The sequence below is a fragment of the Triticum aestivum genome, chromosome 3D (assembly GCF_018294505.1).
Source record: "Triticum aestivum cultivar Chinese Spring chromosome 3D, IWGSC CS RefSeq v2.1, whole genome shotgun sequence".
Taxonomy (NCBI): Eukaryota; Viridiplantae; Streptophyta; class Magnoliopsida; order Poales; family Poaceae; genus Triticum; species Triticum aestivum.
Genome location: NC_057802.1, coordinates 606,022,503 through 606,043,703, shown reverse-complemented (window position 1 = coordinate 606,043,703; position 21,201 = coordinate 606,022,503). Strand labels below are relative to the sequence as shown.

Below are 21,201 nucleotides of genomic sequence, written 5' to 3'. Positions count from 1 at the left end.
AAACTACATGGAGAGAAGTAGAGTGATGACACCAAAGCAATAGCAAGGAGCAGACGGAGATAATTGGCAAGCACGCTCGTTACACTAACATGAAGATCTACAGAAAAAATTCGGAATTTTTAAAATTTATTTCCTATTTGTTTTCTATTTACTATTCACCAGGAGTATATGCTTCCTGAAGCCAAAACTCCAAGAAAGTTTGTCTTGTGGGTGGCGTATGAGAAATAAGATGTGTGTCTGAGAAAAGTTACAACAAATGGAGGACGAGATGATGATGCCAGGCCAAAGCAACATTTTTATGTTGTCCCGTGACTCTGTGCTTTTCTGTGTGATTTTTTCTACTCTCCTATTTTATTTTATTTTTGCTTTTCTTAATCTCGACCAACCTAGGAAGAAGAAAACTTGAATCAAAGTAGTTTATCCATTGTCAATCCAAGTAGTTTTTCCTAGGCAAGTGATCATACAAATCAGAAATTTACTTTCATTAAATATATTGTCAATCAACCCAGTTGATTCATAGACCAATTTCGTGATGGATGTTACCTTATAAGCAGCTATATATTGCCTGTGTGTTGCATCACCCAAACCAAACCGTTTGTGAACAACTCCTTCGATATCACGCCATTCTAGTGTCCTTTGGCATGTTGTCCTCGGACTTTTCCTCTGGCTTCAACAACGAGGGGGCTGAGGATCAGCATGAAGATCAGGAAGAAACAACACAACTGCACCCTAAAGTTCTGGCTCAACCGGAAGATGAGCAAGAACCAAGGTCACCAGAGGTTTGCATCTTCACCTTACCAACAAATCCTCATGTTGGCGAGGGAACTGCACCGAGGTCTAAAAAACTTAAGACCCTTAAGATGCATATGCACAACGTGCCTATTAACTCCCCATCCATGTTTCCACGAACCACTTTCATAACTTAATCCATACTCGTGAGGTGGAAAACATCCCTCGTTCACATGTCCCCTCAGGCTGGGACATCCAGCGTGACATGGGCTCAAATGCAGAGAGGAAAGACGGTTGGGGCACCAACAACTATCAGATTCTGCAGGCACTCCAGCATAATAGCATGTTGGTGCAGTCTTTGACGAACCACATAAATCAGTTGACGGAGACGGTCGTGAAGCATATCCAAGCCCGTGACAACAAGCCACCACCACCTTCGAAGGACCAAGAATGAGTAGGTTTCCAGTATTGTTGAGATGTTAGATTGTTTGGATGTTTCATCGCATGTCACCGTTCGGATATGAAAAATAATGAGTGTGATTTTTAGTTGATTTATCCATGCTACGTGACTGCTAAATATGTTCAATGACAATTTGATTTTCCTTATCTCTTATTTATCGCGACCAACATGCTATTTCTGCACCTACTGTCTTTGCCTCGAAGAAGTACAAAATAGAGTGCTTCACATCTATCAATGCCCGTATCCAGCTCACAACCCCTATCACTTCCTCTACCATTGAATTTTAGACGCGCTATCATCGTGTAGAACATTCAAAAAAATAAAAAAAAACAAATGGGCCGACACATTAATAAATTATACTTCTATAAATCCTAGAACTCCCACATGGACGCACAAGCAGCCCTAAACTGTAAAGTCCATCCAGGATATGTCAATTAGAACTCTAAATATCACATTAATCGGAATTGTAAAGTCCTGAACTATATATTTGACTACTGTATATTTGATCAAACTGTCAAACATGGACTAGAAATGGTAACGTGTCTACTCTCTTTCTCCCTACACGTATGAATCTCTTTCCAAGAATCCTTAAAATCCTTTCCTTTCAAAACGTGATAGTATCAAATCTCCCGGCGTAGCCTACCATAAGTCTCTCAGCCCCCTTGAGTTCAGTGGGTGGGGCCAGCGTGGCCATTAATTTTCTCTTAATCTTATTTGCTTAGAAGGAAAGTTCAATTCTGCTTGTTCTAGTAGGGAAACGGAGACATATATAGGAAATATATAATCCGACGTTGATTTATTTGCCCCGTGGAGTATGGAATCAAAATAAATGCTTGCCCTATTATTTGATAGGTTTTGTAACGGAAACATGCACAGATGGAATGATATGGGGCACCTTCCGATCCATACTGCCTCACCGAACTGGTGCCGGACGATTCCCTTCTGACCCTCATATATATGGTCCGGTTGTGAGTCGTCCACTGCACCCTCGCTCGGTCATCCTGGCGCTAAGAAGACATTCTGCCCACGGCAATGGCTGCAATGCCGAATTTTTCTGGAGTGAACGACGCAGTCGATTACATATATGAGTACATCATGCTTTCCTCAGACAAAGAGCCATTAGAGTTAGTTCTGACAACCCTCTTCGTCTGAGGAAAGCATGATGTGCTCGTATATGTAGTCGACTGTGTCGTTCACTCCAGAAAAATTTGGGATTGCAGCCATTGCCGCGGGCAGAACATTTTCTTAGCACCAGGATGACCGAGCGAGGAGGCAGTGGACAATGATGGACTCACAGCCGGACCATATATATGAGGATCAGATGGGAACCGCCCGGCACCAGTTCGGTGAGGCAATATGGATCGGAAGGTGCCCCATATCATTTCATTCGTGCATGTTTCCATTACAAAACCTATCAAATAATAGGACAAGCATTTATTTTGATTCCATACTCCACAGGGCAAATAAATCAACGTCGGATTATATATTTCGTATATATGTCTCCCTTTCCCTACAGGAACAAGAAGAATTGAACTTTCATTCTAAGCAAATAAGATTAAGAGAAAGTTAATGGCCATGCCAGGCCCCACCCATTGAACTCAAGGGGGCTGAGAGACTTATGGTGGGCCACGCCGGGAGATTTGATACTATCACGTTTTGAAAGGAAAGGATTTTAAGGATTCTTGGAAAGAGATTCATACGTGTAGGGAGAAAGAGAGTAGACACGTTACCATTTCTAGTCCATGTTTGACAGTTTGATCAAATATACAGTAGTCAAATATATAGTTCGGGACTTTACAATTCTGATTAACGTGATATTTAGAGTTCTAATTGACATATCCTGGGTGGACTTTACAGTTTAGGGCTGCTTGTGCGTTCATGTGGGAGTTCTAGGATTTATAGAAGTATAATTTATGAATGTGTCAGCCCATTGTTTTTTTGAATGTTCTACACGATGATAGCGCGTCTAAAATTCAATGGTAGAGGAAGTGATAGGGGTTGTGAGCTGGATACGAGCATTGATAGATGTGAAGCACTCTATTTTGTACTTCTTCGAGGCAAAGACAGTAGGTGCAGAAATACCATGTTGGTCGTGATAAATAAGAGATAAGGAAAATAAAATTGTCATTGAACATATTTAGCAGTCACGTAGCATGGATAAATCAACTAAAAATCACACTCATTATTTTTCATATCCGGACGGTTACATGCGATGAAACATCCAAACAATCTAACATCTCAACAATACGGGAAACCTACTCATGCTTGGTCCTTCAAAGGTGGTGGTGGCTTGTTGTCACGGGCTTGGATATGGTTCACGACCATCTCCGTCAACTGATTTATGTGGTTCGTCAAAGACTGCACCAACATGCTATTATGCTGGAGTGCCTGCAGAATCTGATAGTTGTTGGTGCCCCAACCGTCTTTCCTCTCTGCATTTGACCCCGTGTCACGCTGGATGTCCCAGCCTGAGGGGACATGTGAACGAGGGATGTTTTCCACCTCACGACTATGGATTAAGTTATGAAAGTGGTTCGTGGAAAGCATGGATGGGAAGTTAATAGGCAGGTTGTGCATATGCATCTTAAGGGTCTTAAGTTTTTTAGACCTTGGTGCGGTTCCCTCGCCAACACGAGGATTTGTTGGTAAGGTGAAGATGCAAACCTCTGGTGACCTAGGTTCTTGCTCATCTTCCGGTTGAGCCAGAACGTCAGGGTGCTGTTGCGTTGTTTCTTCCTGATCTTCATACGGATCCTCAGCCCCCTCATTGTTGAAGACAGAGGAAAAGTCTGAGGACGACATGCCAAAGGACACTGGAATGGCGTGATATCGAAGGAGTTGTTCACGAGCGGTCTATTTTGGGTGATGCAACGCACAAGCAATATATAGCCGCTTATAAGGAAACAACCATCACAAAATTTGTTTGTGAATCAACTATGTTGATTTACAATATATTTAATGGAAGGAAATTTCTGATTCGTATGATCACTTGCGTTAGCATAATGCATCAGATATCACATTTCAATACAACCTCATCTATTTGACGTAATATATTAAATAGGGCAATCTGACTTTCTTCTTTCTGCATATTTCTTAACCTTACTGATATTCAATATAAGTTATTTCCATTTTCCCTTGTATGTTATGTTAATATCGTACGTTTGATTTTTTTGTAAGTATATTGACCGGATTGCTACTAATATTGTACCGTCCAGCCTAAGGCAGTGAAGCCACCGCCCTTATATTGCAGGGTTTGCCCATCTGTACCATTAATCCAGTGGGATATATCATGGTTGCTTTGCCCATCTGTACCATCAATTATCGAAGAACCAACATACACATTTCATTGTTGATTAACAGTGACTAACTTAACTTGAGATGCATAACCAATTGGTGTTACTGGAGTTCTAGTACCAAAGATAGTCTCCGGTCATGATCAAGCAACCAGAGTTATTCTGCGTAAGGGAAATAAATAACATAGTAAACAAAAATAAACAACATTGACTGTGCATGCTCTGGGGCCGCATCATAAATATTGATATAATGTAGAACACTTTAGTGGTATCTAGTTTTACAACAACGGAGTGACACAGTCAGTGTGACCTATTTGTGTGCAGGAAACAAAGCCGAGTTTAGATGTATTAGATGATTGATTACAAAACAACAAAAGAATAATATACATAAGCAAACCACCAAAACAAAAAATAATGCCACATACAGCAAAATTTGACAACTTGCAAAGTCTCAAATTCATGGCAATATTATTAATACTTGCCGTGTAGCACTACTGCAGGATGCTGCTAACGCGACACTACCATCAGAGACCCTTCGACGAAACTGTGTGCGAAGCCATAATCGCAAACGGTGGTGTAAAAAATCCGTCAGAAAAGGTGCAAAACGTTTGCGATGACGGATGCATCAAACATGGTTCAGATTGTAGTTGCGTTGAGAAGCAGGGCATACGGTTGATCCAAACGAACTGTTTGCGATTAGATAGAACAACAGAAACGGGCAGCCTATCAATGCGTGTGCGATATACGGCATACGGTTCGCTCCGATGAACTGTTTGCTATTAGAGAAAGCAGCAGAAACGGTCAGCTAGATCAAGGTGTGTGTGATATAGGGCATATGGTTCAGTCGAATGAACTGTTTTCGGTTAGGGAAAAGAACATAAACGGTTCAACTTAACAAAATGTGTGTGATACGCGGCCCGGAGGTTAATTCGAGAACAAGTACACAGAGGTTAATTTGACATACATGACTTATAAGTTTCACAGAAATCATATCACTTTTTCTGGAAAACACTTAATTGTGTTGAATGTATATAATGCTCCGTCCTATTAGTTGAATTAACCTCGAGGTCCATGTTTTGGAAACATGCCGTAAAGTAACGGGATATACCTTCATTCAAGCCAATCAACATGTGTTCAAAAAACAAAAATTATCAAAAAGTAACGAGATAGACCTTCTTCAAGCCAATCAACATGTGTACAAAAAACAAAAAATGTAAAAAATTACAAAACAAGGACCTCGAGGTTAATTCAACTAATATGATGGAGCACTATATACATTCAACACAATTAAATGTTTAATACTACTCCAGCCTCAGCACACTTAACTTGGGAGTTCTGTTAGATGAGCCATCGGTGGGGAAGCTGGTCCTTGCTCCTGTAGGATCCCTCTTTGCATCCTTTATTGGGCACCCGGATGATCGACTATTGCTGCCCAATGGTCAATGCCACGTCCCCCGCATGGCAGTTTTTGCAGCGGGTAACTGCATCGTTGACGAACGGAGTACTAGTTACAGTGATGCATATAATTAAGAAAAGGGACCGCACATGTGTGTATTGACTAGAACGAGAATGCAATAGCACAATAAGAATTAAGGCCACGATTATTCGATCGCAGTGGTGGTTACAGGAGGCAAGAAGAAAGATGCATCCATCAACGTACGACCTCCTCCTCCTCAACTCAGTGCGCCGGGCCACCGACCGGCGGCTAAGGAGCGGCGGCTTTTGTGGCGAGGTCAAGGTGCTTCTCAGCAAAGGAATCCAAGGCTACCAGCCGGTTGAAGAAGGCCAACGTCGTAGCATCCTCACTGGCCTTGTAGATACCTATGTACACGATTCGGCCATACACATGGATGTGTAGGTCGACAGTTTCTTGCAGGGCGAGGCGCCTCACGGTGAGCGCGACATCCAGGTGGACATTCTTCGTGGCGTCGGCGGGCAATCGCAGGGCCATCAGTGCTTGAAAGAGGTTCCGACAATGGAGGCCGATTAGGGTGGCAGGCAATGAGGACCCCGGGCGCGCGGGCTGGAGGAGTACGGCGATATTGTCTGCGAGCTTCTTGACGACGGTGAATCTGTTGGTGGTGTGAAAGATCATCTGGTCGTACTGAGATTCGTAGCTGGCGTCGACGGAGGCCATCCAACAACCGGTCGCCAACAGCGTGTGGAGACGATCCACGGTGCCTTGCCGTAGGCTGGCATCATGGACCATCCGGCATAGCCGCTGGCCGCTCGCGCGCATCGCCGCCATGGGTCTGGAGTGAGCACTTTTGCGCTTATTAGTGTAGGTGCTTAGGCAAATGCTTAGGTGCGTACGATGTGGTAGATGCATTAGAATGGAGGGGCGCCTTTATATGAGTGCAAACTGCATTGCATTCACATCTTGCTGCCTCTTTTCCCGGTCCTCCTCCCATTACTTCCCTCATGCATTCACACGATGCTAATTGAAGGAGGATGCATCATTGGCCGTCCAACATTTCGAGAACCGCTGCCCTCTCCCTCGTCTGCATTAAAGCCGTATCGGGAACTATGCCACCCGCTGTCAAATCGAATAGTACTGCGCCGCCCGCTGCACGGCCGGCGGAACACGCCTCCTCGCCTTCATCTATGCTTAATTACTGAATTTTAGTTGCAAAAATTAGATACTTGTAGTGATTTTTAGCTTCATATGTTGACAAATCGCAGTCTTACAAGGTTGGCAAATGGCAATGTTACCCAATATGACAGATGCAAATCGCACCAAATTGTTTGTAAGTGGTTCACACGGGTCATTCAAAAGAACCGTTTGTGTTCAAGAGATGCACAAATCCTGCTCTCACTTTGCATAGAGGTGTTCTATCTAAAACGTTTGCGATCAAGAGCCATTAAAACCTATAGCCATTAAAAACCAAGACACATGGCATCACGTGAATGGTTAACATAACACGCACGGTTTGAATTATACAAATGTGATATTAAAGTGGCAGCTATTTTTTTAAATGCCTTTGTTGGCTGTTATTCGAGTGCGCCTTCTCTCAAAATGGACATGAAAAATACCACAGCATGTCGGGTGCCATTCCATTATAGCATGCCAAGTTTCATGAATTTCGGACGAGTTTTGGATTTACTAGAATTTAGAAACAAAGTATCTCAACGTTTTGCCGGCAATCAACGGTGCCCTGGTGTTTGAAATTCATTCCCATTTCTTGCATTGGACCTAAGCATGCATCCAAAGACAAAGATTTGATTTTTCAACCAATTTATATGCATTGGAGCATGTCCATGTAGTTCAAATTTGAATTATGCACATAAATGCATTGAAAACTCACTTAATGCATAAAAATGTCCAAACAAACCCCGAAAAATCACAAAAATTGACACAACACTCCTGTTGTTCTATGTTGACACGAGAAATTTTTTGAAAGCAATAAGAAGCAATGGATATCGTTTCGTCCCCAAAGGTGGGGCGTTCCCTACCGAAACCATCATGCTTGTTGTGAGAAGCTCTGGTTTGTGAGGAGCATATACCCAAACCTTCCCCAAATGGGACAAAAAATTTATCACGGCATGCTGATGCCGCTCCATGATAGAATGCCAAGTTTCATGAATTTCACACGAGTTTTGGATTTACTAGAATTGAAAAACCAGATATCTCAATGTTTGCGTCCGAGTGACGGTGGCAGGGTGTTTGACATTCATTCCCATTTCTTGCATGGGACCTAAGCATGCACACAAGGACAAAGATTTGATTTTTTAACAAATTTATATGCCCTGGAGCATGTGCATGTAGTTCAAATTTGAATTATGCACATAAATGCATTGAAAACTCACTTAATGCATAAAAAAGTCCAAACGAACCCCAAAAAATCACAAAAAATAACACAACACTCATGTTGTTCTATGTTGACACGAGAAAATTTTTGAAAGCAATAAGAGGCAATGGATATCGTTTCGTCCCCAAAGGTGGGGCGTTCCCTACCGAAACCATCATGCTTGTTGTGAGAAGCTCTGGTTTGTGAGAAGCATATACCCAAACCTGCCCCAAATGGGAAAAAAAATTACCATGACATGTTGATGCCGCTCCACGATAGCATGCCAAGTTTCATGAATTTCAGACGAGTTTTGGATTTATTAGAATTTAAAAACCAGGTATCTCAATGTTTGTGGCCGAGTGACGGTGGCAGGGTGTTTGACATTTAAAAACCAGGTACTAGGTAATGGTGGTTTGGGGGGGGGGGGTGCCTTGAAATTTTTTGTTGTTTCTTTCATTCCAGATGCTCCATGAGGCAAGAAGAAAGACGTCCGTGAGTAAGGGGTTTGCCCATGAGTTGTTGAGATGTGGCGCGCAATCAAATCTTGTGCGCTGATTCGGCCAATAAATCCCAAGATAGTTCCAGCAGGTAGTACTAAAGGTGCAAGAGAAGATCATATGTTCTATGGTTTCTTTGGTATCCAAGACCACAGAGAATACAGTTTGTTCCCCTCTCAATTTTGTACTATCTTCAGTTGAGCATATTTCTAGTATTAAGTTTGTCAGGAAGCATTAATCATCCAGAGACCATGACCTACATAGTGTTTTTATTTCCAGAGCAAATAGTAAGCCTGATGCACTTGATTCTCTCTGAAGTAGAATGCGTAGAACTGGCAGTGTTTATATATCTCGGTCCCCCAGATGTAATACCAATTGTCGTGAGTATGCGGTTGTGTATTACGTGTCACATCCGCCATGTCCACCGAGTGTTCAAATGCCTTACAAGAAAGCATATGAAACATAGCTACAAGTGACGTGTTGCTCAAGTACTCCTGCATTGAGGCATCTTCATTTGGGGGAAGTGCTTTTCCCACTTACCCATTTAAATTTGGAATGTGTTTGACACTACCAGGTGTTTTCTTCGATACTTCTGCACATGTTCTTTTAAGGCTCTGTGATACATCTCTGACGTATCGATATTTTTTGTTATGTTCATGCTATATGCATACCACTTTTACATAATTTCAGTACATATTTTTAAATGTATTGGACTAAAATATTAATCTCGTGGGAACTGCTAGTTGTTTTTTTAGTGTTTTTGGATTTAATAAAAAATGATATTTCCAGGGACCAAAAAATACAAATAAAATACGTCGTTGTTGGACATTACCAGGAGGCACTAAGCGCAAAGACCTACCAGAGGGGAGGCCCATGGACCCCCTGTGACCCGAGCCTGGGCCTCGTGAGCCACCCGTGTGGGCCCATATGACTCCTTTCCGCCGCCTCTCGACACCCATGGATCTATATATACATGAAAACTATAGTCCTATAATTTATGAAATGTTTACGCCGCCGCCTCAGGAGATTCCAAGGCAGAGAAAGAAAAACCCTGATCTAGCAATCTGTCGGAGGGGGTTAGATTCAATCCCGAAGGTGTCTCTCGACCTTCGGGGTTCATAAATACTAATGACCAGACAGGAAAACTTCCTCCCATCCAGGAGGGAGGCGAAGGAAGAAGAAGGAGTGGGTCCTTCCCCCTCTCTTCAGATGGTGTCGTAGTGTCGCCAAGGGAACCATCTTCACCGCCATCATCTCCATCAACTTCACCGCCATCATCTCCATCGACTTCACCATTATCTCCATGACCAAATCCTTCCTCTATGCAGGGTTCACCCATCCACAAACTTCTGTATCCCATAATTAAACATGGTGGTTCATACAACGAATTATTATCCAACGATATGTTGTGTTGTCATTATTAATAATGCATGTAGCATAATCATAATAAAAGAATCTCATGGATGTTGTGGTCTCATGTGTAGTGAGAGTGGGATGTGTGCATGTTGAGATAAAAAAAATAGTGGGGATCAACTAATAATGCAAAACTTCCTTCCATGCATGTTGTGGTGGGCCTTTGATGTGATGCATGTGTGCATCATAAGGTATTCGAAGTAGTGGGGATCAACTATTTAAGTACATAAGATGTGAATTGTGCGTTATGATATGGTGGTATCCTCTTATGCTTATTTATGAGTGCGCACTTATGTTATATCACACTTGAAGAGTTAGCAATGTGTTGCAATGAATATGCATAGGGTGGCCGGAGTGACTCATATTACCATAGCTGAGTATATATATGACACAAATCATGTCAGATATGGAGGACTCATAGGTCTTAATGTTGTGGTTGACCTTTACCTTAATGAATTCTTAGTATTTATGGATGTTTGCCAAGGGTTTTAAATTGTCCAAGATGGTTCATCATCCCCTCGAGATCAGCTTGTCCTCACACACTTTTGAACTAGAACCCGAGACATGGTTTGCCATCAACAAAACCCTAAAGAACTGTGATATGTTTGGCGGTAAATGGAACCAAAGCGCATAATCGATTGCAGGCAAACCAAACCTAGGAAAAGGAGTACGCCTGCCCTAGCTTGTTCCACCTCTGCCAGTCCACGCGTCAAGTTTGCGAAGTGAAGCATGATTATGGGTTCCATTTGCACGGAAAGCAGCTAGTCAACACTAAGCAGTGGGTCTTTGATTTCCTTCATCGAGCTTCACCCAATGAAGCTACTGCCATGGTTAACTATTTGGCATATATGGTAAGCCGAAAATGATGCTAGAAACAATGGAGAAATCTTGCATCCACACAAAGTGGCCGCTAAAGCTAAAACTTATGTGGTACTGATTGTGCAGAATTGCCTAAACCTGTGAATGCGAACATGTGTGATACCCCCTCTTCAGCTTTTTGATGGCTCCGCTACCGGCATACATGTTGGTGATCAATGTTGATGATGCACTGTTTAGACTTCTCGATGGATGGGAGAGGGTGTGGTAATCCGGAACCACAAGTGTTCATTAGGTGGCTTGCCATGAGTAAATTGAGAAGGTTACCATGCTAACTTAGCTGAGGGTAGGGGTGCTTCGTCACACGCTCATTCTCATTTCTCAAGAGGGCTTTCAGAAGGCATACTTCATCACTCATATTATTACCCCTCCGATAATTTTACCACTGGTTTCGTGATCACCGACATCAAGGGTTTGGCGGAGAGTTCCTCGTTTACCGGTTTTAGTCATGTCAATTGTTTGTTTGAGTGTGACGGCACATATTTTATAGCTCGGTGTTGTTCGCAATGTAACTCCAGGTTGCATCCATGAGGCTCTCTCTCTCTCTCTCTCTAAAAAATAACTGGTTGGGGGTAATTAGAGCTAGGGAATGGAAAATTGAAGGGGTACGAAATTTCAAATATATTGTTTGGTCTTAGGGGGGTTGAGAATTCATAAGGAAATAGTAATGGACTTGAGACTCCAACTCGAGTTGGAAGAGACTTATTTTAGTGAGGCAATCTTAACTCTTGATCATAACTTACGTTAACTTCTCTTGTCTAGTTCCTTGTCAATTCCCACGAACCAAACAAGGAAATTGAGTTTTCCTCAAATTCTCACATATAATTCCTATCATAAGGGATTATGATATGAGTCAGAAGGAGTAGGCTTAGTACGTTGCGATGAGAAAAGCAAAAACCATAACCAAAAGGGATTGCCTTCTTAATAAAAAGATCAAAAGAAATCTCGGAATCAAACGCCTGCTTTCATTGGGGACCTCGCCGTCACCACGATCCCACCCAGTGTGACCGCCGATCTGGTGCCGATGCCGCAGAAGAAGCACCTCCGCCGTAGGAGTTCTCCTCACGAAAGATCCTCCCGACGGCGCCGTGGCGAAGATGGCGCATCGTTGTCTGGATCCCAAGTCGAATCAGATGGCACCACCAGCAGCACGACTTCCGGCGCACCATTGTCGGAATCCCTCGACGAGCCGTCGGACGCCCGGCCGGCTCGCGAGTACGAGTCGAGGTACCATGAGATGCTCGCCTCGCGCCTCGCCGTGCTGCCTCTACCAGCCTACGCCGACGAGGAAGGCCCAAATCTCCCCTCCGACGAAACCGTCGAAGCCCTTGTTCGTCCTTTTTTCTACGATGACCACCTGCGGGGAAATCCAAACACTTATCACAAATAGCAAAAAAATTGAGCGGGTTCCCTGTGGGGGAGAAGAGGGAGGGAAGTGTTAGGCCCAAGGTTCCTTGTGGGGGAGAAGATGGAGGGAAGTGTAAGGCCCAAGGCCGAAGACCAGTAAGAGAAATGAACCCTAATAGAAAGGGGGAATTAGTTTGCTATAAGTGCAAGTACACGAAATCACCAATTGAGGAGTACTCGTTGCAAAGATCACTCCAACTCGGCACTTGTCGCAACCTGGGAGTTTTCCTTTTTTTCGTAGATCCGTTTATTCAAAACGTTTTATCTCTCAAACCGTGAGTCCAAATCTCGAACCGCTTACACCACTGATCGAAAAGCTAAGGAGGACCGGTGGAAAACCAAAACATCGAAAACCCCCAAAATAAAACCGTTTAAAAAGCCGAAAACGAGTGCGGAAAAATTAAAAAAAAAAACAAAATCCGGAGAGAGCACCCAGAGTATAACACGTGGCGAATGGCTGAGAGCGCGCCAAATGGCGCTGATCGTTGTGAGGCTCCCGAAGGAGCGCTCATTAATTAGTTGCTCGCGCAAGTACAAGGAGCCCACATCATTTTTATACGGGCCGACCCATATAAGCATCTCACCTGGTCGTGCTTTTGGGAAGCTTTTGGGTAGGTTTTCCCCCATTTTTTCTTCTTTTGTGTTTTCTGTGAGGTTTTCCTTTTTTTTCCCAATTTATCTTATTTATCTTTTTTTTACAGAAAAATGTTCATGATTGTTTTTTAAAAAGTTTATGCGTTCCAAAAATATTTTCATGACATTTGTATAAACATTTTACAAAAGTTTGCACGGCTAAAATGAAATCTCATATCATTCAATAAAATGGTCAACATGTATTTGAAAAATGTTTAACATGTGTTAAGAAAAGTGTTCAAAAAAGGTATTTTAAAAGATGTACATCAGGTATACAAAAATGTTTCATGTGTATGCGACAAATGTAGAACGTGCATTGGAAAAAGGTAGTCACGTATCTAAAAAAAGGAAAACAAAAACCCTCGAGAAAACCAATAAAGAAACACAGACGAACTTAGAAAAACAAAGAAAGAAACGAAGATAAAACCGTAGATTAGCGTCCGTTACTGGACCGGCCCATTCGCCGCGCCTTGTAGGTAGGCGATCGAGTGCTACATCTCGCAGCCGGCGCACACGGCTTGAATCAAACAAAATGGAATTTGTCCATTATTTTTAGGGTGAACATGCTTTACTTTGTTGACCTAAAGAACATTTTACAGGAATAATAGAAGTATCGAAGGGTCGTAATAGCAACAGGTGGCGACCCTCATCTAAGTGTAAATTTTCAAAAAGAAAAGAAAATATTGTAAATCATGTCTAGCTAAACTATGAGCCTCCATGTTGGAGAGGCGTCCTTCATGGGCAAAGAAGCGAGAGTGAAAATCTCTAGATGTTTGGCTGATCTCCTTCACAACGGGTGCAATGATCCCCAAGGTTCCGATTTGAATGTGGGATTCACGATCTGCACATCGCCCACAATCACGTCGTCCATCTCTGATTCTTTGAGATTCATGTGTTTTCATGGCTGATTCTTCTAGATCAAAATCACTATTTCCCTTCGTCCTTCCTGCTGTGGAGACACCCACACCATTAGATGACGATGCTGCCGTCCTCAGGACGAACGGAAGACCGTTACTCCCCGCGCAACACCTAGACCGGGTGGAAGGGCAGCCCTAGCGCGCGCAGGGAGAGGGAGGGCGGATCGAAGTGGCCGGAGTTTGTAGAAAATCTCAACGGTGATGTGGAGTCGCCGGAGTAGGGTAGATTTCTAATCAAGACGAATGGAATTTGTCAACAAAAATGAAAAATCAAACCAAATTTTCTTTTGAGCGGTAAAAAATTCAAACCAAATGGAATGAATAACGGAAGCGAATCGGGCCTGATTTCTTCTTTAAGCCCAGCCTGGGGAAAGGCTAAGATAGTCCATGCCTCCTCCATGGCCTCCCCTAAATTGCAGCACAGTCTCGCTCGGTCAGCAGAGTCCTCCTCCACACGATCCCTAAAAAAACACGAAACCCTAGCGCCGAATCGCGATCCCCTTTCCCTTCGCCGTCACCACGATCCCACCTCGTGTGACCGCCGATCTGGTGCCGATGCCGCAGAAGAAGCGCCCCCGCCGTAGGAGGTCTCCTCCCGAAGGATCCTCCCGCAGGCGCCGTGGTGTAGATGGCGCATCCTTGTCTGGATCCCTTGTCGAATCGGATGGGAGCAGCAGCAGCAGCACGAGTTCCGGCGCGCGGGCGCCGGAATCCCTCGCCCAGCCGTCGTACACCCGGCCGGCTCGCAAGTACGAGTCCAGGTACCATGAGATGCTCGCCTCGCGAATCGCCGTGCTGCCTCTACCAGCCTACGCCGACGACGAAGGCCCAGATCTCCCTTCTGCTGAAACTTTCGAAGCCCTCGTTCGTCCTTATTTCTATGATGACCAGCTGCGGGCTGCTCTGGTAGAGTACCAAGTCCACAAGTTCTTGAGCCGACCAGAGGATGTCCATGGACGAGATGGAGATTCAGGACAAGTTGATTCGTCCTCCTCACTGATGGATGATATCCCCGAGGAGGAATTCCAGGCAGACGATGCACGGCTCAGGTCTCACATAGTACATGAAGTTGACACCGAGGATATATTGGATGAAGACGAGGCCAACAGGCTCAGTCACAAGTACGCACGATATCGCCTCAAAGCTTGCATGGTTAGTCTCTCTCATTTTCAATCCAATGCTCCTCCTGCATGCCTGTCAATCTAATGTATCTACCTGCAGTCATATATATACCTTACTCATCTGTCCTTCTGTGTACCTAGTTGCTCAAAGGAGTGCCTATCGACGATGCTGCATTCGACTCCCAGTACCCTCCAGACCTTCCCTTGGACAACCACCGTCTTTACCTGGAAGATGAAGCCTTGGGCTGGTGGTTTGACTTGGGCACCTCTTCACCCGCGACCTTGAGCGACTATCAGCGGCTAGTCCCTTGTAATGAAGTAAGTATGTTTGTACTCCTCTGTAAACAAATATAAGACTTTCAGCTCAGTAATGCATCTACATTTCTTCTTCTCTTTACCTTTGAATGGGTGGCAGCAATTACTTGCTTAATCTGTCCTTTGGTAGTATATATGAACACTTGAGGCAATATCAATGCATTTCCTTATTTCTTTTTAGCATGGCTTTATGCGAGCTAGCAACCCCCGAGATTCTCTCTATCTTGTTTTTCCGGGGCGCCAATAGTCAAAGTGTCTGGTTGTTGTTTCACCCTCAAATCATCAGGACCACTAATTTTCTGAAACTGCCTACCACTGGATGCATCTTGGCTAGTCTGATCACTGTTTAGGATATCACTTGCTGTTAGGGGCCTGAGGTTCTTGGCGAAATGCAAAAATAAAGCTATGGATGTCCCTTCCTTCCGAGATTAAGCACAGTTTAAAATATGTGTGATTCTGATAAATCGTGTAAGATCTCAGAATGTGTGCACCGTACAAGAAGAATACCTTCTTCCCCGAGAGTTGTTGGTGCATGGCTTTTCATCAATTAAAAACATATAGAGTTTCATATACTGATGCATTTTTTGCAAGGAGCAAGCTTGTTCTTTTTCTTTAAAAAGAAACCAAGAGGTCCATGCTCCCAAAATATGCGTGTCATCCCTTCTTTTGTATTTGTAATCAGGTTTTTTGCCTGATTTCTCGAGTGCCCATATTTTTTGACATGTTCCAGTACCATGTGTGTTTCTTCTTTTTTTTGGAATTTCTTCGAGAGCGCAAGTACTCAAAATTCTTGAAGTGTGCAACTACTTGAATCAGTAATAGCCGCACACACAATCCTAAGAGCATCATTCCACGCCCTTATGTCCGCTGCATGTTATTCTCACGGCAGCAGTAATATGTTGCTTCCCTTCTTTTCTTGGTGCAGGGGGGCGTTGAGTATGAAAGTTGGAATAAATACCGAGAGTTTTATAGCACCCCTGAAACTGATAGAGATTATCTGCTGTACTGGGAAACGATTGTGAAAGGATCTTAAGGTATGCATGGTGTAACTATCGGCTGCTCAAGTTTAAAACTCTGCTCAGTAAAAAAAAAATTGGGACTAACAACCATTTGGTCTTGACAGTGGATTGAAGAACATGCGCTTAAAGGCTATATGGAGGTACACACCTATACGACCTCTCAAAACAATGTAATGACAACTAGTCTATATGCGCATAGTAGCATCACAATAACTTGTCTGTCCTACTATTTAGTGGCATGAATTGCGTGCAAAAGCTTGGCGCCAAGCAGTTAGGATTGCTACTAGGTTCGAAAACATTCCTCTGAGGCTAGCATATTATGGTTTCCGGGTATGGTTCATCTGTGCCTTGCTTATTTAGATTGCAAGCTCTGGTTATGGTTGTGTTTGACAATTGTGGTCTTTTGATTAAATTAAGGAGTATACTACGAGCAGATATCTCGCGTTCGTGAAAGATCTTGACTCTGTGTTTTTTGAGATTTGGAAGCTGGTCAATGGGCCTAATAAGGTCAGCATTGTACATCATAACTAATAACAATGTCATTTTATTGGTTGGATCCGTTAGTGCCTTTTAACCTTGATGTTGTTTTCTTCTTCGTTGGACAACGTATAGATGTCTTTCAGAGATGCTATGAAGCATGTGTATGAGGAGAACCCATTTCCATTACGCAAACGTGATTTGGAGCATGAGCTGAGTCACCCTGTCTCGTTGGGATTGGAGGAAGATGTAAGTTTTTTTTTCTTTTCTGTTCACAGACTTTCTATTTGCTGTTTGATTGGTTAATTAGTTTATCTCTTACGATGCAAATTGCTTTGATCACCTCTCCTTGTAGTTTCGACGGTGCACGGAGGGCATCAGCAAGGAAGTAAGCACACTGTGGTGTGGTCTCGCATACATTGTAATCCATTATGTAGACCATATCCTCACAACTGATGTCTCTCCTTCGTGTGTATGTTTATATATAGGTTCCAGAGTGGATAGCGCGTGTGTTAATTTCGCAGGAATTTAGTTTCAAGGTATATATGTTGTATAGATATTGGGAGGCAATATTGTGTCCCCTTGCAGGTTCTGTACGTAATAGCTCATTCTTTCCAATTTCAGTGTGATCTGCCAAGGAGGTATGTGCATTATGCCAGGAAGAAGCTCAAGATTGCAGAAATCATTGGATTGATTCCCAAATCCAAGATAACAGCATAGTCCCTTTTTATTTTTGAGACACCAGCGTAGTTGTGTGTGTTGCTGGCGGCCGTAGTGGTCTTTGCAATCAGTTTCAGAGACTAAACTGTGATACTCCATGTATGGTTAAACGCCTATGTATCTGAATGTATGTACATGTGATTTAAGTATGTATCCTTGTGGCAAATTGATCATATTTTTACCCAACTTAAATTGTGTCCCTACATTGAGCCCCATAAATACATTTGATTTGGTTTGTAAAGAATTGTGGCATGTGGTTTGTTTAGGTGTACTGGCTCTATTCTAAAGAAAAGACAGTTTTTGTTTTGAAAATTTCTTATTTCTCTCACAAGTGCGTATAGATGCTAGCACATACAAGTTGATTTTCTGAAGGAATGTGCTTATTTCCAGTCCAAAAAGGACATATATGCGAAGTAGCTCAACACAGTACGAAAACACTTTCCCGGTCACTGATAACTCACCAGACATATGCATTATTAAGAGAGGGGGGTTAGTCCCGCGCGGGCAATTACCAGCAGGTGTGAACTTCCCATTCACAGAAAGTCAAAACATTTTACGGCTTTCCATTTTTGGCACCTGTAGAAAATTATGTCTAAAAGTTTAAAGTCAAGACCCAACTTTTGGAGCGTCCCAACTTGAAGACTAGTTCAAGGGCTACTGTTGGTTTCTTGTACTAGGGGGTACTCACCACGTTGTCTCCTGACCAGGTGGGTCAGGCCAAGGTCCCCTATGGCGGTTCACTAATGGGCCACTTCGGCCAGCCCATGACGCATACCAGGGGGACTTGGCACACAAGACTAGGACCCATGTAAATCCTAGGCCTCCGGTACATTATATAAGCCGAGGCCGGGCTAGTTGATAGATCATATATTCCAGATAATTAGAATCATGCACCATAATCTCATGGTAGATACCTGTACTTTTAACTATTCCTCATATGAATACAATCAAAAGCAGGACGAATGGTATTATCTCTTCGAGAGAGCCCGAACCTAGATAAAGTCATGTATCTATGTTACCATCATTCCAAGACGCCTAGCTTTGGAACCCTACCTCGAGATATGCCGGATTCGGTACCGACAATGAGCCTTTCTCAGAGGATGATGTGAGGATTGCCATGTTTGATATGCCGGGCGACAAAGCCCCGTGGTCGGATGGGTTCACTGGTGCTTTCTTTAAAGCTTGTTGGAACATGTCAAAGGTGACATCATGATGGCCGTTAACCATTTTGCGAGCCTCCATGCCTCTCATTTTCACTGGTTGATCGAGGACATCACCGACTTTCACGCCATCAGTCTTATCCATGTCGTTTCTAAGATCATAGTCCAAACATTGTCATGTTGCTGAAATTTAAGTTGTTTCTATTGGTAGTATAATGTTCCAATGAATAATTATGTTGCTTAATTTAAAGAAATAAAGAGAAAAAGAGGGCACGACACGAGCCCTTGGCTAAAAAATTATGTGTGTGTGCGTGTTCATCGTTTTTATGTGATTGATCCATGGGCGAATCCCAACTATTGGTTCCAAAGGAAGGTCAAAACTTTGAAGCCGTGCTTGCTTGGGGTGGCTACCCTACTAGTGCTTCGGGGCGGCCAATAGTCATTCAACGGAATGACCAGGAGGGAGAGGGTAGGTTGTCGTCGGCACGACAGGTAGATGGAGATCATTCGTGAGGGGGGTGGTGTCGAGGTGCGATGCTGGAAGACCGCTTCAAGACCATCGTCTGAGGAACTAGACGAGTCAAGGAGTCGTATGAGTTTGTATGTGCAGTCATGGTCGTGGTTATGTCCAAATGCTTGTCTTTGTATGGATTCGTTGTGTTGAAGCGTTGTGCAGGTGTTCTGTGAGTTATGTACATGTCATCATGGAGTGTCCAGGTTGTGGTCAGTGTAGATTCGATTGGATGTCGAAGGTGAGCAGTTGTAGGAGAAGCCATCGTAAACAGTAGATGAAGAATCTACTGCAAGCAAGTACAAGAGGAGTATGACGTGAACCAAGTGAAAGGCAACTACCAAGCATTGACGGTGGCGGAACATGGCAGGCCAAGAAAAGTTTGTTCCATGTTTTGTAATGTAACTCCGTATTGCAATAATGAGGCAATCCATGATATTTCGTGATCAATAAAGCGTGATATTCTCTCTGAAAGAATCGGAGTCAAATGACGAAAGGGAACTTTATTGTTTTTTGTCCTTGTTGTATTTTATTGAAAAACCAAAAGAAATCTCGGGCCTGCTTTCATCGGGTCTGCACTCTGTAAAAGGATATGCCACAGAATGATCTGAGGAAAAAAAAAGACTTACACTATGCAACTAAGATAAGTTTTCAGGGTCTCCCGCGCGACGCGGCCTAGGACCAAGCCTGCATGAGCCACCCACGTGGGGCCCGTTTGACTCTTTTTCGCCACCTCTCAACACTCCCGGATCTATATATACATGAAAACCCGAGTCCTATTTTTTAGAGAATGTTTACATCGCCACCTCGGGAAATTCAGATGTGGAGAAGAGAAAGTTGTGATATGCACTATGCCGGAGTGGGTTAGATCCAATATTGGAGGTGGATCTCGACCTTCGGAGGCCATGAACATCAAGGAATAGAGAGAGAAATTTCCTCCCACATAGGAGGGAGGCCAAGGAAGAAAAAAGAGAAGACGTAGGGCCCTCCCCCCTCTCTTTAGGTGGTGCCGGAGTGCCAGCGGGAGGGGAACCATCATCATCATGTCCGTCTACTTCACCACTATCTCCAATACCAAATCCTTCCTCTATACAGTGGTTCACTCATCCACAAAACCTCTGTAATCCCATAATTAAACATGGTGTTTGATATAAAGAATTATTATCCAATGATCTATTGTGTTGTCGTTATGCCCACTAAGTTTTGTTTTGTCATATGGCACTCGTGACATGTTATGATTGATATGAATTGTATGTTATGATATGGTGATATCCTCTTATGCTTATGTATGAGTTCACATGTATGTTCGATGACACCTCAAGGAGTATATTGCAAAAAAAACTACCACATTATAGGCTAGTGCTACAAAAGACTACCACTTTAAAAAATCTACCATAAAATTGGTTCGCTGTTCCAAAAAACCCAAACGACCACATTGTTTAGAATTGATCCGGATTACGACAGATCAGGCCCGCTCCTAACTAAACTGCCTATTGACTTTTTATTTAACTATTAACTTACATGTGGGACCCACATGTCGGTTCTTTCTTCCTTCTTCTTCTATCTTCTCTCCGAGAGCACAAGGGCCGGCCAAAAGGCCGTGGCTGCCACAGGGGGGGGGGGCAACAGCAGAGCCGTAGTGGCGGGGAGCAGAGACAACAGCGGGCAACAGCGGTAGAGCCACAGCGGCGTGCAGCAGCGGCGATGGACAACGACGGGCAGCAGCTGCTGCAGCCGCGGGCAGGGCAGCAGAGCCACTGCGGCAGGGAGCAGCGGCGACGGCGGGCAGGACAGCAGAGCCGCAGTGGCGGCAGCCGCGCCGGCGAGTAGTAGCACAGCCGCAGTGGCGGAGAACAGCGGTGCCG

The 21,201-nt window shown here is 43.7% G+C and overlaps 1 protein-coding gene across 2 annotated transcripts; it reads left to right on the top strand.

Moving 5' to 3' along the window:
• Positions 1–14,441: 14,441 nt before the first annotated feature.
• Positions 14,442–17,895, top strand: LOC123080897 (uncharacterized). Of its 2 annotated transcripts, XM_044503837.1 has the most exons (10): positions 14,442–15,165; positions 15,276–15,452; positions 16,375–16,483; positions 16,573–16,608; positions 16,703–16,798; positions 16,886–16,975; positions 17,081–17,194; positions 17,301–17,333; positions 17,434–17,484; positions 17,570–17,895. In XM_044503837.1, exons 4-10 carry the CDS (start codon positions 16,603–16,605, stop codon positions 17,663–17,665), a joined length of 486 nt encoding a protein of 161 aa, XP_044359772.1. In that variant the 5' UTR covers positions 14,442–15,165; positions 15,276–15,452; positions 16,375–16,483; positions 16,573–16,602; the 3' UTR covers positions 17,666–17,895. The 2 variants fall into 2 exon arrangements, with proteins under 2 accessions (XP_044359772.1, XP_044359773.1); XM_044503838.1 differs by having other exon boundaries at positions 15,276–16,483.
• Positions 17,896–21,201: the final 3,306 nt, after the last annotated feature.

Excerpts from the sequence above, each read along its gene's own strand:
- LOC123080897 (XM_044503837.1), top strand. Across the intron at positions 16,799-16,885 it reads TAGCATATTATGGTTTCCGG|GAGTATACTACGAGCAGATA; the intron begins GTATGGTTCATC and ends GATTAAATTAAG. Across the intron at positions 17,334-17,433 it reads CGGAGGGCATCAGCAAGGAA|GTTCCAGAGTGGATAGCGCG; the intron begins GTAAGCACACTG and ends GTTTATATATAG.